Below are 18,275 nucleotides of genomic sequence, written 5' to 3'. Positions count from 1 at the left end.
TTACATGGCAAGAGGTAGGAAACAGTAACATAGTAAATAAATGCAAGGAAGTAAACCTAAGAAAAGATTAATTCCAAACAGCAATCACCTGGGTTTTGGTATTTACCTAATTTCTTGCCAACAGAAGAGTCAGGCAGAATAAAACTCATGAAAAAGAACATAATGAAAAAATAAAAAAATAACATAATGAAAAAAAAGAAGCAAGTCTAACAAATAGAGAAATGGAGATTCATTACACCCCACTAACATATAACATATGCTTATTTTTATTCTTACGTATGTATATATGTAAATTGCAGCATGCATTTGTTTAATACAAGCAGGAAGGACCACTTTAACACACATACAAAAAAAAAAGGGGGGGGGGGGGGGCGGGGACAGAAAGACTACAGGAATGGGTGGGGAAACTTTCAGTAAGTGAAAAGTGGTTTTCTGGCTTGATTTATAAAAATCACAGGATACCCAGGCTACGTTTTGAAGAACAGTCTGAAATTAAAGTGAGACCAAAAAGCCAGGAGTGTACTACTGAGAGCCACCACACATCTGAACACTACATGGGCTTTCAGATCAGTTTGGGGTAAAATACCACTTTTAGTATGAACTCCAAGACCAGAAGAAAAGCCATGAAGAGTGAAGTCCAAAAAACCTAAACAACTCTAGAGAAAAAGGAATAGGAAGCTTTTCCTATTAAGTGTTACAATTAAATCATGATTTCTTGGCAGAATCCGAGACCTAAAAACGAAGTTCCTAATATTTACAGCTGCTTAGATAAGATCCAAATGTGGACAATATAAATTGATGAAGTGTTGTCTCTTTCTGCATGCAGCTGATCCAGCATGTGAGAAGATGCTCAAAGGTCCACCAAGTAAAACTATGCCCAAGTCCCGCTGCAGCTTTGCTGAACCCTTTTTAAAGCCACATTTAAAAAGAACAGATCAACCTTATAATGCTGAGCAAGATAAATCTGGACAGTGGAATATGCTAATGTCTTTACAGAGGAAGAGAAGACTACCTGTAGAAACTGGGTTAAAGGCCACTGACATACAGGGCCCATAGGGAACCACTTTGGGAGAAAGCTGACGGTACAATACAGACCATTTCATTAAGCACGAAGACAAGACAGCATGTTCCCTCAGTGCCAGAACGGTGGCGTACACCAGAGAGAGCTTAGACAAATCAGATTAAAAAAAAGACAACCAACTGAAGTTTCAGGCCTCCAGAGCAGCAGTTCAACATCAGGACCACCTTACTGCCCAGGATGGTGGGAATGCCTGACCTGCTGAGGGAGGCAGAACACACGCAGAGGAGGGGCGTGACAGACTTCGATTACCCCCACGGAACTGAAGCATAGCTGCATCATGTCCCCACGGTCTCTGCCCCACACATCTGCTGCTGGATGCTGTGCTAGCCACTCTTCGATCTGACCAGTACAGTTGTTCTGTTTCCCCAGGGAGGGAGTAAAGAATCCTCCTAACTCAGGAGAACCTGTAACAGGAGGATGCAGATGCACAAAGCAGTTCCTCCTCCCCCAAAGTCTGCCTTCTCTATCAAGCACCTCTGCAAACCCAGCCCGCAAAGCACAAGATCCCAAAAGAGATTCAAGGGCAGCTTCTGATGAAGAGAACTTTTTCATCTCTGCAGCTGCAATGATCACAGTACCACCCGCTGATGGGTCTCGCTGGTTTTCTGTTAAAGGATCCCTATTTCCACCAACTTCCACCAACCTGTTCTAACACACTCAAGACTAAAATGTCACGCTTTGAGGTTACAGATGCAACATCAACATACATTAACTTTAAATGGACTCCTGCTTACACCAAAGCGATAGAGGAGAAGTACTGATGTTACTGCCAGATCTGGAAAAGACACCTTAAAAACACAAGCCAACAGCAACGAACACAGAGAGCGGTCCTTGGAGGCACCTCAATGACACACACATCTGGACTACACACAACACCTGACAGTGAACAATGCTGCTGAAAAAACAAAATTATTGCACCTCTTAGGTTCCATTGAAGACAATAACAAAGTTTATGCACAACACCATAAAAATACAAAGTTCTATCTAAACAGATAGTTATCAGCCCCCATCAGAGCACAGGGGAATTCAAGTACTCAAACAGGAATAATAAATCCCTCTTTCAAACTGCAACAGAAAAGCTGCAGTCTTGGTTTGCCCATTTGTGGAAAAGAGTAGGAGTGACATTGGCAAAGTCAACAAAAACCAACCCAGGGATCTGTCCCACGCTAGAGGCATCTAAACGGCATCTTCTGCCCTGCTCAGACACAAGAGCCAAAATCTGGTGTCATGCACCACAAGAACTTTGTCCCTGCCACTCAAAAGCCTCTCCTTTCCTTGGCCAATTTCATTTTTAAGAAATGCCTTTTGGACAGTGCCTGTGAAGTAGAGATTTCAAAGGCTGGCTGAAAAGATTTCAAGGCATATAATGCTGACCAGATTCTTCACACACACGCACACAGAAGTTTCTCCAGCATCAGAATTAGAACAGTACCCAATTCCCTCAGAAATTATAAACTGCAACTTTCATAAACAGAGATCTCCCAATGCTGGCGGTGACTTAAGGTGAGCGCTGACATTCTCCCCTTTTCAAATTTTCCCAAGGCTTTGAAATTTCAGTTCCAGTCCTAAAATCTGAACTTTTTCAAAATTCAGAAGAACACATGGTGTTAATCTGATGGCCTGGTGCCATTTTCCTAACATCTTCAGCAAAATAACATTCTAATTCTTGTCTTAATTAGGTGGACCTAAGTCTCCATGGAAACAAGATGAGGGCACTTGCCATGTGTTTGAAGATAAGGGGAACATTTACAAAATAAGTCTTTGAGACTCATCACAAGAAATAGATACTTGGGCTAATCCTGAGGGGAAAACAGAATAGTTGGCCAAATTTCACAAATAATATGGAAAAAATCCAGGGACTCGGGGTTCTGGAATCAGCAGTATTAAACTTCCCATCCTGGCAACATGCCGATTAAACACAGTCCCATTAAACCAGCTGACCTTCCCCAGCAGGCTTGGGGCCTGCGCCCAGGCACAGGACACCCAGCACCACCCAGACCACCTCCGCAAGCATGGTCTTGCAAACCCATGGTCAGTCTTCCAGGATAAGCCCCAAAACAGGTTTTTCCTTTATTAAAGCTCCTAGGGAAGCTTGGCAATTCAACATCTGACTCTGAGACATTGATGTTTACTGGACCACCTCTTGTGAAATGAAACCTAATTAAATATTTGGCTTCACAGGAGGTGGAGAGTAACTACCTCTCTTTCCAAGAACTTGGTTTCAGATCTCTAGATGTCCTCTTATTTTCAAATCCAATGATTTCAAAAGTGACATTATGTTCCTAGAATGTGTTTGGCATGAAACAAACACTAACAAATCTTCAGAGAGGCAAGGGGACCTCACTTTGCCAAATCATTGCCTGTATTACCTTGCAGCTAACGACACTTGGTGGTTGCACGGACTTTTGACCCAAAATGCAAATAGAGCCCAAGGGAAAGAATTCAAATTTGCTATTTATAATTCCTCATCTTTCCTTCCAATTGCTAATTCAGGTTTTGGATTATTTTTCAAATTCTGTCAGTCAACCCAAAGGAGAGAGCACACTCTCCTTTAAGCTTATCTCTATCCACAATCCAATTTAGTACCAGCTGCAGTAAATTAATAATTCTTATCATTAGAAACAGTCTAGCAAAATTTGGTTAATCTTTGTGCTCCGCAGGTAAAATACTGAATGACAAAATTTTTTGTACTACATCAAATACGTTTTACTGTATTAAATCAAGCCCTTTGGACACAAGATAAATGTCTTATAAAAATATTTATATAATTATATAAATGCTAATATGGTAGCCTTTGGCTCATTGATAGCTCCCTAAACTCTGACACTCTGACAGAAACAGAAAGATCTTATTAAAGGTCCAGGCAAATATTTGAAGAAAAAACATTTTGGTATTCAGAGATACAAAATTCATCATCACAGTTAAGATGAAAGTCTCATTTAAGAGCTTCTGCACATTGCTTTGAAAAATGAGGGAATGGGGAAAGTATGAAACTGAGGGAAAGCATGACTTACGGCTTAAAAACAGTATAAGGGGAGGAAAAATCTAAGAAATGCTCCTAATCTTATAGCTAAAGTTTTGTTGTTATTGTTACTCACCATCTACATTTTTAAACAGTGTTAAAAGCTTCTTTTGACAGTTCTTTAGGGAAGCAATTTGTGAAAAGTGCTTTAAAGGGTGATTTATTAGAAAAATTATAACAGACTTTTGGAAGTGGAAGAACTATCGGACCCTTGACTATTAACAAACACTAACCTCACTCCAGGTTGGAAATGTGGAAAACAGCAATATTTCAGAAGGCTTGAATGAAATATGTAAACAGGGAAAAATTTGACGTGGCATACTACTCCCGTCCTTCTGCCTCCCCCTCCAGTTCAGCAATTTCGAGGAACCAGGAGTGGGAAATGCGCTGCCTGTATAAACTGAGCAGTGATGATTCTGGAAGTAGCCATTAGTTTTCAAAGAGAAACTTCACCGCTCTAGGAGACTGGACAAGGACACGTTTGTTGCCTGAATTTGGGCAAACAGAGGCTGACACTTACTTTTGCTAAAGTGAGGTTCAGAGGCAAGAGCCCACAGCTGACAGGTCCTGGCTCCTTTCAGCTTTACTGCTCTACCAAAGCATCCACGGGCCATGGACAGCATCAAGGTTGGTTGCCAATACCTGAATTTCTACCCCAAGTGATTGACAACCACTAACGATTAAAAGTTTCTCACAGGTTTATAGACACAAGCACGGAATTACAGGAAATTTTCCCCAAACAGCCCCAATTCTGCTTCTCTGTTCTTGCCTCCCTCCACCTGAGTGAGCCACACTGGAGTTCCCTGCATGCCCCAGTGATATTTAATGTTGTTAGGGATATAAGCATCAGATAGGAACTATGGGAATCATATGTAAAAGTAGCTGGATTGCCAGGCAGTTTGGAATGGGCAGAAGCTATGGTAACAGCTCACAGTTTACTCCTTGTACGCTACAGAAAAGACAACTTTTCCCACGCTCATTACTCATGTTACTATTTTTAAATACTAGTGGCATGGCACGTTTTACATATAGCACACTCCACTGTCCCAGCTCCATCTCAAAGCTTGTCATGAAATAACCCGTTACTCTGCATATTCTACATTGATCACATCATCCATCTCAGCATTATATAATGAAAATTAAAAATCTGTAAGTTGAAACTCTGAAAGAAAATCAGGGTTCAAAAAGAGTACTATAAACCCCTGTTTCTTGACCTCCAAACACCAATGCATTTTATATCCATTTTGAATAGATGAGCCCTTCCTTTTCAAGCCATGCAGTGCAAGTTTTTCTGTTGTCTTGGTTTAATATATTTATTGTTAATTTAATGAAATTTAGGTTTTTTTAAGAAACATGTTCATTACTACAATACATTTTTAGTGGCACACCCTTTCCCCACCCCCAGATATTTAAAGACTGAAAATTTTTTACATTTAGTATTGACATTGGTGATGACAGAAGAATGAGGGATTTGGTTTTGTCCTACTTATTTCATACTACCAAGAACTGTCCAGTTCTGCAGCTTCATTTCTGTGCTAGCAAATGTACAGCATCTAAAGCAAGTACAAAATGGCAGGTTATGACAGTTCAAAAGGCCTCAGGAAGTCCTTAGAACATCTCTAAGGAATACTCCCATCTCTAATTCTAAGAATTCCTAATCAAACATTCCACTTACACCTAAAAAATGAGTTTCAGAAGAGTAACTTTAAAAATGTGAGTTATAATAATGCTGAACTTTTTCAGTGTTCTACACAAAGGTTTTCACACTGCTTTTTGCACATTTTCTTTACTGAACTATACCAGGATTTTGCAGAAAGCAGGAAAATATCACATTAAGAATTCTCCTTAATCCCCTGGGCTTCTTTTCATTGCAATATCACTCCGTCATTCCTTACAGGGAGAAGACATCTCCCTTCAAATAATATAATGTGTAACATTCAGCTTACAAGCCTAGACTATATTTCATACCTAGTTCTTTTAATATTTATAAATTGTGTAGCAAGGGTTATAAAAAAATACTTGAAGATTGGGTTATGTTTTCCAGCAGATACATTTTACAGATAGGTTAAGCGTTCTGAATAATTCTGTTTACTGAGTGCCAAGCAACACAAATTCACATTTGCCATAGCAGAATGATTCCATTAGTTCACATCTGTCTTAAACACCAAAACATGTGTTTCCCCACTAATGAATTTCAGACCAATAATTTCACATCCATCACGTGGTTAAAATAAATCCATCACAATCTGTGGTACAACTTAAGTGTTTTGTGGTGGTTACACAGCAAACTGAGCAAGACAGATTTTCTGCTGGTAGGCAGAACACTAAGGTGATCCTGATTTATCAGAAACATTTTAAAATGAGGGAGCAAGCCCAACTTTGTAAATCTTAAGCAAGATAAGCAAAATATCAAAGAAAAGAATAGTAATTTTTGCAGTTTCTTTACTACTGATAGTCCTGCACAGTCTATCACTGTAGGACTAATTAATGTTCTCATCAAAGCACAGGATGGGGAAAAGAAAACCCCATGCAGTGAAGAAAGCTGTATTTGCAACAGTCACCCCTTTAGATATACTGTTACTAGATAAGCAGTGTTTTAAATTATTTAAATAAATTAATCAAACAAATAAATTAAATTTAAATTAATTAATGATTTTAAATGTTTAAGGCATTAACCTTCAGATCACCTTCTAAGCGAGTGTAACCAATGTATCAGAACATTCAGCAATAGGTGGAACTGTCTTGGAGTAATGTGTCCTAAAATAGCTATTTGATCAAAATCCATAGTCCCAGAAGAGTTCCAAAAATCTTCAAATGCAAAAAGTTAACACTTGATGCACATACTGTGGCTGTAAGTGGCTGAGAGTGCTTTTGACATTGTCTGAAGAGCCAGAGCTCAAAAAGTAGTAGTGATACATATGTAGTGATACAGATACATATGATACACTTCATTGCCCCAACATGCAGCACCTTTGAAACACTATCAATATTCAACATTATTTCTCCCGCGGGTATTATGTATCAGAAAACATACCTCTATATCCTGTATTATCTTTGGGTATAAGGACCTGTAAAATGAATTTGGGGGGCCATCTGTTGGTCTGTTTTTAAACAGGTACTGATCCCTAGAAAGAACCAGAAACATATTTTTCAGTGTACCACAAAGAATTCAAACCTTGAAGGAATTAAAAATCTGCACAGAACAAAGCCTTATGACATTCTTATAAAGTACTTGTAAAGTCACAAGAGTTGTAATGGCAATACTCAGAATTCTTACCATTTGACAGCTGTATTGAAAATATCAAAGACTTAAAAAGAAAATGAGTGTTTTCCTTATAGTTTTCCAAATCAGGGTTCACTGCTTCATAAGGCTTTAGCCAGCAGGGTGGCGTTCTCCTGCTCCTTACAATATGCCTTGCGTTTTCGTAGGCACACCACCAGAGAGCACAGAAAAACAGGTTTCTAAAGCAGAACACCACCTCATCTCTTCAGGTATTCCCAAAGGACAGAAAAACTCCGTTGCCACAAACTTAAATGGTTTCTCTTCGAGAGAGGCTTCTGCAGCCCTATCAGCTATTTTAAACTTTAAAAAAAAAAAAAGTTTAATTGGAAATACTTTACTTCAGAAAAAGCCCTGCAAAACATTGTTGCTAGTTTCTGTAAGCTGACTCTAATTGTTTGTTCTCCCTGCAAAACGGAAATTAAAAATTTGCAGACAGACTTACCGTAAGAAAGCAAGTGTTAAAAGACATCAGGGCACACAAGGACGGGACAAAGCCGAAGTGCAAGCAGGAGCTGACAGCTCTCCTGTAGCTACCCCAACCAGTCCACAGAAGAGATAAGCATCTCTGCGATAAGAATTTACTATAAACTTACTTTTGGCAGAGCTCACCATTAGGGAAATTTGTAAAGGAGAACACTGTACAAGGTGAATTTAATTATTGTCAAGGTACTTACCAACCCCTTCTTTCTGACAGTCCCTTCCATAGCGGGTCTGTGCGTACCATTCTTTCAATCAATTTTTTCCATAGCATTCCCTCAGAGATGACTCTCTGCCATTCCTTACATACCAGCTCTGCTGCACAGAGTGATCTGGCATCAAGATAGGAAAGGATGTTTTCTGCTATGTGATCTAAGCCTTGCTCTACAAAGAAATAAAGGCAATCAAAACATCAATCACTTCAGAGTAAACTACAAAACAAGCTTTGCAATATACATTCAGAGAAAGCCAACACAGCTTTAAGGCACTAGAGCAACACGATGATTAAGTCACCATACGTAAAAGCACCAGTTACAAATGAATCCAAACAGATACACCGAAATATCTCTAATGCTTTACTCCTTTCCCAGCAGTCTGCCTAATGGACTGTCCCATCTTCCATTGAGTCAGAACAAGCACAAGCCAAAATTCACCACAGTATGCAAGTAGCAGAAAGCATTTTGCTTTTTCTGGGCACACAGAACCTGGACTTTTTGAGCACATAATGTACTGCGCTACATGATCCAAAAAAGATGATCATCTTCAAGCAGATATTTTATTAAGCAGCAGTAATAAAAAATTAAAATATAGATTATTTTACTGTACCCCTACATATAACAATAGGTAGTTCAACTCAGCAGAAGAGGAGACTCCACAGGAACAAATACAGACATATCCAGCAGAAGCATAAGCAAGGATTCTGCAAAAACTTTCTTGCATCAAATGCAAGGACATATTTTCTATTTAAGCCCTGCCTATAATCTGCAGATGCCAAGTCCACTCCTGAATTTTGTTCAGGACTGGTGGTAGAGCATACGCCAGAGACACCATGCCCTGCAGCCCAGTGTAGGAAGGAGAAATCAATGAGTTTGACAGTAATTTGTCAATCACAAATGCTGCTTTAACATTTAAGGCAGTTAGCCTCACTCATGGTTTGCCGCACTTGGGAGACAGCAGGACAAACCTACCAGAAGCTGGTGGGTTTGAGGCTTCCCTTCAGCTAGAGAAAACTTCAAGAGGGACAAATTTCTTGAAACATCTTCAAGTTGAGTAAATCAGACTATAACATTCAATACAGCATTTGTTTTGGGACCGATGGCTGCAATTGCTTCTAGTATGAGAATCAGCTAAGAAAAGCCCAGGATCAGCAGGAGTCAAGTAACCTTCAAATAATGAGAGGTGGTGACAGCTCAGCTTCTGCACTGTAAATTCCAGTGCAAAGTAAATTTAGTTCAGCTTCACAAAAGATTTCCCAACGTATTTACAACAGGCATATGAACAGATATTATCTTAGCATCTTTCCTGTGTCTGCTGCTCTCCTACACTCAGGGCGCACTACCTTTTACAGCAAGGGAGTGATGTGTGTCCATGTCCTGCTAATGTGACAATGCCAGCTTTACCAGGCCAAAGAATGAGCTCTACAATGTACTACAAGAGAACTCCCAAGGAAAACAACATTACTGCAAATGAAAGCCCTTTGGCAGTACTCAGACATTGCAGAAACAGCATCACCATGGTGACTGCCATACTCTTTAACTTCACCTGCAGGACAAGGTGTGCTGGTCACCAAGCAATAGTTACGAGTGGACTGGGGTAACGCTGACTTTCATCGTGAAGAACCTAGCTACCAGAAGCAGCTTATTAACCCCTGTGATCCTTTGATATCATGGCAAGGTTAGTTTTGCATATTAAACGCACTCAACATGCCAGCAGAAGTTCAAATACAGCAGAATTGGGGTCCTGCCCATTGATCCAGGTCTACGTAAGGCCATGTGCTGCAATGTATCATTTCATAAATGTCACGTAATACTTATCCAAAAGCACCAGGTACTGAAGCCGAAGCTGGTAGAAAGCATAAGTACATCAATAAAGATGATGAATACAGTAAGCTGCCACCACAGATCTATCAAGACATAGAACAGGTGGAATGCTGCATGTGTTCCCTTAAGGTCTTTGCCTAGATCTTGTCTCCCACTGAGGGTGTTAGATTTAAAAATGTGATTGTAGTTGATTAAAGATACCTACACAGAAACCACTCAGATAACATACTTGCACTAAATTTAAAATAGCAACTACACTTTTCTTGTTTATGTTCCGACTACAGTGTCATCGGTCCCACAAAAAAATCACTGGTAATCTGTTAACTTATCTCAAAGGACCTGCAATTTTGCTTTCCCAAAAGCTCCACTAAACCAGAGATCTAGAATAACTTTATTTTTGTGAATAATGTATGCCAGTTGGCCAAGCATGAAAAAAAGAGATACTCTTTCAATCTAGGAGACTATGACCTTTTTAATTTTCCACTTTATCTCATAACAGCCTACTTTAGGCTTGAAATAGTCCTCAAAAATCAAAGAAACTACTGTTAATTTTTTTAAGAATTAAGAAAGTGTGCTCATATAGACCCCTACTGCAAGCTAAATTTGGCATGGCCTTCCTAAAAATGAACAGCAGTAGAAAGGAGAAACCAATACATGTAGTTGAAGAGCATTTGTTCATTTCTTCTACATAATCTAGAGAACTATAAAAAGGCTTTAAAAAATGGTGAAAGCTCCTACAATGTAAATTGGGTTAACGCAAATTTTTCAATACCAGTCATAATAACAGATTCAAATAACTGAAATGAAGGTCCAAATAACTGGTGGGTCTCAAATCCAGCCACTTCCAAACCAGCACATTCTCTCCCAGCTACACCATGTCTCAGAGCAGCTTTGAACTGCACCATCTCCTACATCACTGCTTTGAAGAAAGCACCAGGGCATTTAAATACATTGTTAAGAGGTCTTCCAGTCTGCCCCATCCCAACCTTTCCAGTAAATAACTCTCAGATTCTAAATACTGTTTACTTAGGATATATTTATCTTACTGCGATGTGATTCGAAACAGTTCTCAAGGTTTTTCCAGAAAATCCAATCATTGCAAGGTCATTTTCAAGAGTTTGTTTAAAATCATGAATCCTTGGGTATCATGGAGACAAACTAATTCATTGTGCAAAACGGAGGACAGCCAGATAAAAATAAAGAAAATAAATGAGTCTGGTCAGTAAGCACTTCTTGGATTTTGAAGGTTACAGGTGTGAACAAGGCACATGCCATGTTTTAAACAGGAACAGATCTAACAGTTATTTTACAGTTCAGTACAAAATAGTCACATTCAACAATGTAAGATCAGTCTATACAGAGCAAGTGACTGTCTAGTACATCTACAATGCTGTAATTACACAATAGTCCTCCTCGTATTTTGCCAGCACAGAGCACATTACGTTTTGAAGAGGAAGAACTTTCTACATAAATCATTGCAGTTCCCAAAGCAAACAGCACAGATGATATGGCAATTAACCATCATAATTACAAACTCTGTATTAGTAGAGCAGCACGCTGAGGTTCCTGTATAAAAGGTGTTTAAGGCTCCCACTTCACTGTGTCATTTTTCTTTCAACAGCCGTCATACAACACCTGAGGTTAGATTGCCCTCCGCTCCCTCTCCAGAGCAGCGCCTGCACTATCCTCCGAGCATGTGCACCATAGGTCAGGGCTAAAGGTGTATTAATGTTTACCCCACACAGGGATATTTAGTCAAATCACTGGCTAACAAAAGCAACGATACTGCTAGGAAATGACAAAATTGATAATTCAGGTCAACCAGCATCTGGCTACTATGTTTCAAAGTTACTAATTAAATACAAAAATGAATGACTGCAAAGTTTGGAAGACGTTAGAAGAAACTGGGAATAAAAACCAAAGTAGGTTACAGTTAAACCAGCAGACCCAGAAATTATTAAAAAGAGAGGAAAACACCCTGATGCCAACAGTATTTCTGCAAAATGTGGCTGAATGACAAGTGCACCAGCTTCCAGCTCTCCCAGAGATACAAAGATGATGTGAAAGGAGTTTTTAATGGGCAGTGGCATGGCAGAAGAGCTGGGGCACACATCAAACTAAACTTTTCAGCTGACCTTAGTTCCCCTTTGTTAGAAGAAAAAACACATTCCAGCCTGGGCTCCAAACAAGCCGGTAGTACAAGATACACTGATGACAGGCAAATCTTTCAGTGTCTGCACTTTTAAGGTGTAGAATTCTTTACTCATGCATCTGAAAGGTTGTAGGTGAATGAGCAAATGAATGATGCATAGTTCATCCAATAAACTGCCTGTACAGTCACAGAACAGCTGCCCTTAAGCACATTTTTGGTCAAAACTGCTACTGCTCTCCAGTAAAGATGGGACAACAGGATCCATGCTGAACAGGTACCCACCTGCTGGATACTTTTCTCATTCCAAAGATGGGAGGCATAATTTTGCCCAACTGGCATAAGTAAAATAATCATCACATGTATACAAACCTTCTTAGACGAGGAATGCTTAAGTGCTTTTAGCCATAAAGCACTAAGCAAACCATAACCCTGGACTTACTTCAACCATGTATTTAAAGAAAGGTTATGGGACAAAGTAGCCATGCTGGCTTGCAAAACACCTCACTTATAGTTCTGAGCAGTTTCTGAAATGTAAAAATTATGAACAATTCCCAAGGGAGAAACTGACAAACAGAAGATCTTCAAACTATATTCACGCACAAAATAATATTTTAAAAGTTTATCTGTTACTGCCATCTCCTGGCAGCAAACTAAATCAGCCTCTCCCGAAAGAGGGATGAGAGCTCCCAGGAGCTGTAAAGTTACCAATAACCAACCTAATAAAAAGGCTACATTGCAAGGCATCCTTTGAAGGCAGCCAGTGCATGGTTCTGTGGTTGGCTCTTGGTGGGTTTGAGGTTTTCCCACCTATTCCACCGTACCTCTAGTATCTTTCAGAAGACACTGAACGGGTCAGCTTGAGAGCGGAACTTGCAACGCTTTTCAGAGTTAGGACTACTGTATCACTTGTTTTTCGATAGTTTTTGAATCAAGCACAAACACTTTAGGAGTTTAATATACAGCATATTCCATTACTAGAAATCCACATCGTATTTTAAATCCTTTGTGCGAGTAAGAATGTACATGTCATTTAAGTAGCATTGAAGAATTTGATTTGTATTACAATTTTGAAACCATAAAAAGGTATTTGGATCACAAGACAACATACACCAGGGCTTGCTTTCCCCATCTTAAGACCTTTTAGCACAAGGCAAACACAGGATTGTTGAAGTCCATGGTTTTAATGATTTCCTATACAGAAATGAATGCGTCCATGTAATACAATGTGTGTACTCAGCAACTTGCATTCAACTGCTTTGTTTTCTTTTCCTTATGAATTATTATTTTTCAAAAAGATAGTACTCCATATTAAGAAAAATGAGACACAACAAAGCAGGAACATTTTGCAATTGTTCAATCTTTCACAAAACTGCCTTTGAAAAAGCAGTAACAACCCTCTGACAAACAGTTGTGAAAACCTGGCTCCAAAGCCTCCTCTCAAGCTTCAAGTCTAGAAATGCAACCTGAATGACCAAGGTGCCACCACCAATTCATCCAAAAGCTAAGCCTTTCTTGGAGAGATCACTGTTGCCATTTCTGGCTGTCAACAAGCTGATGTGAAGCAGAGGTGAAGAGCTGGCAGAGGCACCGGGGCATTAATGCCATTTCCTCAGACAGAGGAGGTACAAAAGTCACCCCCCGCAGCAAAGCCTCTGCTCCGCCTGGGGGAACGGTGTGACGGAGACTGCTCCAGAGTGCAAACAGGACAGGGTATTGCAATGTGTTTGGTGCCTTTCTGTGGCATGTGCAGAATTCAGAAGTACCAGGCTAACACCCAGGTCCCTCTCAAAATCCAGTTTTAAAAAAATCATTTCACTGTAACATCAGACCAAACATTTAGAGACAGGGCTAGAACATGTTCCCAAGGACAGTAACTCTCCAAATAAAGTACCAGGAAAATCTTCCTTCCTAAGGTCAGTTTTGTTTTCTACAGGTCAGGAATGTTCCTGAGAAGATCTAGACTTGACTGCCTATCTACAGAACTATCAGACTCAGTGTCTGGAGAGACAAAATCCAAGTGACAAGTGCTCCGCTTGTTTTTATTCACTTCACTAACCCAAGGCTTTTTCAGGCTCCTGCCTGTGGTGTAATCCTAGTACCAAATGCTCATTAACCTTTACCTGAACTAAATCCAGGTTTTCCATAAAAGTTAACTGCAATGAGCTACCACATCTCCACAACAGCCAGAGCATATACACGTATGCGCATCGGTCTGGGACTGCACACTTTACACACACAGCTTGTTCATTATGAAACCATTGAGTTTTAAGGATCAACTGCAAATTACCAGGCAGAAGCCCTTTATTAAGATGCATAATTTTCACAGTTCTGTATTACACTGGCCACAGTTAAAACCAGATTTTTACAAAGTCAGAAACTCAAGTGTTTCCTGATGTTAAAATACGGCAATCTCTTCTGTGACCACACGGAGCCTTGAAAGTTGCATACTGAGCACAAATACACAAATGCTTTGCCACCAAGTCTATTTTAAGATTTTTACTGCTTGCAAAAGTGCACAGATTTAAATTGTTTGCATTAGAAAAAAAAAAACATCAAGTAAAATATTTATCCTACTTAACACAGCAGAAACAGGTCCAAAGCACAGGTAATTACAGTGGGCCTATCTAAGCATTTCAGACAACATACAGGACTAAGTTTAAGACGCATTAAGATCTGAAATAGCTGCACATACCTATTTTACATTAAAAGATATAAGCATTCAGTTTCATAAACAGTTTCTCCAACAGGTACTAAAACCTATCAATTTTCTACAGTAAAATGCATCTAGCATTTATTGGTTCATTTTCCAAAGAAAAATATGCTCAATTCTTATGCCTCTACAAGAGCTTTTGCAGTTTTATAGAAAATGCTGAAAAGTTACATCTGTTATTGATTATAGGTACCAGATGAAGGTTTGGTTGAATTTCAATAAGAAATTAAAACAATTAAAATCCACAGGGATTTCAAAGCTCAATGTGTAAATATCACTTTGTATGAAAATGAAACCCAAATGTGGGATGTCAACTCTATAAAACTGACTAACATCAGATACGAAACAGTCACTTAGATCATCCAACTGCACAGGCTTTCATTATTTTAGAAACACATTTCAGAAGAAGCCTGGCAGGGTTTTACTTGCCTGACACAGTGTATAGCGCTCCTATAGTTCTAACACACAAAACAGATATGGAAGGGACTTTCTTTCCTAATAAAAGGTGATGAGGTAGTGCTCAAGGGTCAGAGTTGCAATTTGATTAAGGAAGAAGCAGAAGTTGCATGAGACCATGCAAGGAGTGTTAAGATCAACATCTTAAAGATAATTAAGAGAATCAAAAGCACAGTAGTGACTTAAGTCACTCTCGCAATTACGCTGTCCACCACGTACCACTGTCTTTTGACAGTTGTTTTTCACATGCTAGAGGAAACACTGTTGACAGATGTGGAAAAACAATGAGCATAGGCTCATCGATGAGGCTTCTGAGTCACTCTCATCAACGGGACTTGCAACAGCTGATACAGTATTAGCCATACTCCACAATTGTGATGTGCAGTAAAAAGCCCAACCACTGCCCAACTTGTAAGGACAGATCCTGCAAACTAAACGTTTTGCCACCCACTTACGGAACAGCACAGCAGAATTATCACTTTTTTCCACTGAAGCGAAAAAAAGCCAGATACCACAAACATTTTCCATTTTTCCTGCATCCTCACAGGTGTAAAATCAGTAAGGATAGTAGCAAGCAAAGACTATTTCCATGTACAACAAAAGAATTTTGCTTAAAAGAAGTGAGACTATCTTTTTAAAAGGTAGTACTGCGCTGTTATCTTTTAATGTGACATTAGTTCAAGAGGAGATTGATTTCAATCAGCTCAGATTAAGTTCCTGGGTCAATTTATACAGATATTCCTCACACACCACATCACCTTCAAAAAGGGCTGGGCATGGGAACAGTTCCCAGTATTTACATTGTAAAAAACAACAAAAGTTGTTCCGAGCAACTGAAAGAAGGAATCATGGCTGGACTACAGAATAAAAATCCACAAGTGCTTTTGCTCTCGAGTCAGTAACAAGACCAGACAAACCAGATTCACTCATCTAAGCAGGCAGCTTTTTATTTAAGATTTAGGAAACTCAGAACAAAACTAAAATGTAATGAATGAATGAAAACACCTTTATAGTATTTTTCTACACCTATGGTGTCCATATGAAAATGGAATTTAGACCAGAGCTTGCAGAGATACAACTTTAGCAACAACTCAAGTTTCAAATTACACACAAACTAGTCTTCCGGATATGCTACTCAAACTACTTTTACATGGAACAACACTGGCATCCAGTGGCCAATTCAATTAATCACAGAAGGGAATGATTTCAGCTACCCTCCTGCCCTTCTTTTAATTAGGAAGCTTCACTTTATTTATACAAGACAATCTCAATCTGAAGGACATTCTGAAAAGCTGCATACACCCAAAGAATTAAAAAAAAATATTTATAAAAGCACCTCTTGTAAAATAAGGATTAGTTTACCTGGTAACGCAGTGATGAAGTCCCGTTGTAACATGGGCTTCAAGTAAGAGTTAATATGTCCATGCTGATAGTGACACATTCGTGAAATAAGATGTTCCACAAATTCAACTTGATCTGATTCAGACCACTGGTCAAAATATTTAATACACAAGTCTTTTTCCTTTTCGTAGTTTCCTTCCGATGGTCTTTTTCTTGAGACAATCACAGATGAAGTTCCATTACTTATCTGTGTTTAGAAAAGGAGTATTAGTATTTAAACATAAAAAACAGAAACAGCTTTATAAAGAACTCTCTCAAGGAAGAGTATGTGAGAAGATGCAAGCAAATAATCAAAACATTCTCAAAGCTACAAGTTACACCATATAAACTTCATCTTCCATAGATAAAAGATCAATGAAAGGACTTTGCTGGTAATTGTAACTCACTTCTTACACTGAAAGACTTGAATTCTCTTACACCTCTTACCATTTAAACAGCAAGGAACTTAACTCTTTTCAGAAGAAACTTTTCCAGATTAAACCAGTGATTTCTGCTGCATATTGCAGTCTCCCTCTTCAAATTATTTACTCGGGTTCCAGCAGTTAAATTAATGCACATTTACAGACATGCTGACATTGGATATTAATATTCTAATTAACACAAAAATTCAAGACCTTTATGTCAGTGTCAAACTGCCTGGCCATAAATGAAAACGGACAATTACACAATATCAAGGGCTTGCTTTGTTTTGGAAACACAGCTCATGTCAATGTTTGGGACACACACATAAAAACACCATTAAAATCCTGGGAGCTTTACCTACAGATAAGGATGCTACAAGAACACCACTCCAGGACTCATTACTAATTAGTAAATAGAACCAACGATTTATGCCAGGCTCTTCTGAGCCCTTCAGGAGACCAAGAGAGCTGTTGGGGAACAACTGTCAGCTCTGAAATATTCCCAAACTTCTTCAAAGCAAATGGGTTGCAAGTGCTTGCCATGTGAAGGTGCTGAAATTTCCCTTTTAAAGGACAGTCACATGCTCAGAAAGGTTGAACTGTATCTCAAGTATCCTTTGATGCAGAATTGGCCTTCCAAGGTCAGCACAAACTACAAAATCTGAGAAGATCTAGTAATTTCTCAAGTATTATTCATTGGCATTATCCTTCACTTGAAGGCTGAGATAATTTTAGGATGATACAATCAACTACATACAAGGACGATCATGCAGATGCAAGATTTGGAAGTTTCTCAAAAGCAGGAATGTACAAAATCATGCCAACTCTCTTTCCACGCAACTGTTAGCCCTACCTGCCATAGGGTATTTTTCTTTGGAGACTCATCTTCATTCTGATCCTCCATTACTGACGTGTTCTAGGGGAAAAAAAACCAAACGAACTTCAATTTCTTTATTCTATGGTAATTCCTTGCTCTACAAGCATTATGAAAAAGCAAATCAACTTAACAGATAAAATTCACTTTCCCAGTGAATAGAATTATCAAAGATTTCTGGCCAAAAAAACCTGGGTATTTTGAATAAATTCCCCTTTTAACTGACATGTTTATCAATTCCATTTACTGTAAAGATAACTCCCCAACCCCTCTTCAGTTTCCCTTGACAGGTTTTCATGCAGCCTTTCAACGCTTTTCTCACTGGGAAATAAATTCACTTTCATCCTACTCAAGCCAAAGTAATTAAACCTGTCAAAGT

The 18,275-nt window shown here is 39.0% G+C and overlaps 1 protein-coding gene across 4 annotated transcripts in view; it reads right to left on the bottom strand.

Moving 5' to 3' along the window:
* Nucleotides 1-18,275, bottom strand: part of FBXW11 (F-box and WD repeat domain containing 11) — a 74,628-nt gene that overhangs the window by 17,949 nt on the left and 38,404 nt on the right. For all 4 annotated transcript variants that reach the window (XM_056348562.1, XM_056348564.1, XM_056348563.1 and 1 more), the window contains 4 exons: nucleotides 17,876-17,938; nucleotides 16,583-16,808; nucleotides 8,061-8,247; nucleotides 7,138-7,228 (listed from right to left, as the gene is read on the bottom strand). In XM_056348562.1, coding sequence (XP_056204537.1) covers nucleotides 7,138-7,228; nucleotides 8,061-8,247; nucleotides 16,583-16,808; nucleotides 17,876-17,938 — 567 coding nt within the window. The remainder of the gene's footprint in view (nucleotides 1-7,137; nucleotides 7,229-8,060; nucleotides 8,248-16,582; nucleotides 16,809-17,875; nucleotides 17,939-18,275) is intronic.

The sequence above is a fragment of the Falco biarmicus genome, chromosome 8 (assembly GCF_023638135.1).
Source record: "Falco biarmicus isolate bFalBia1 chromosome 8, bFalBia1.pri, whole genome shotgun sequence".
Taxonomy (NCBI): domain Eukaryota; kingdom Metazoa; phylum Chordata; class Aves; order Falconiformes; family Falconidae; genus Falco; species Falco biarmicus.
Note: the sequence above shows the minus strand (reverse complement) of the source record. Positions and strands in the feature narration are given on the sequence as shown.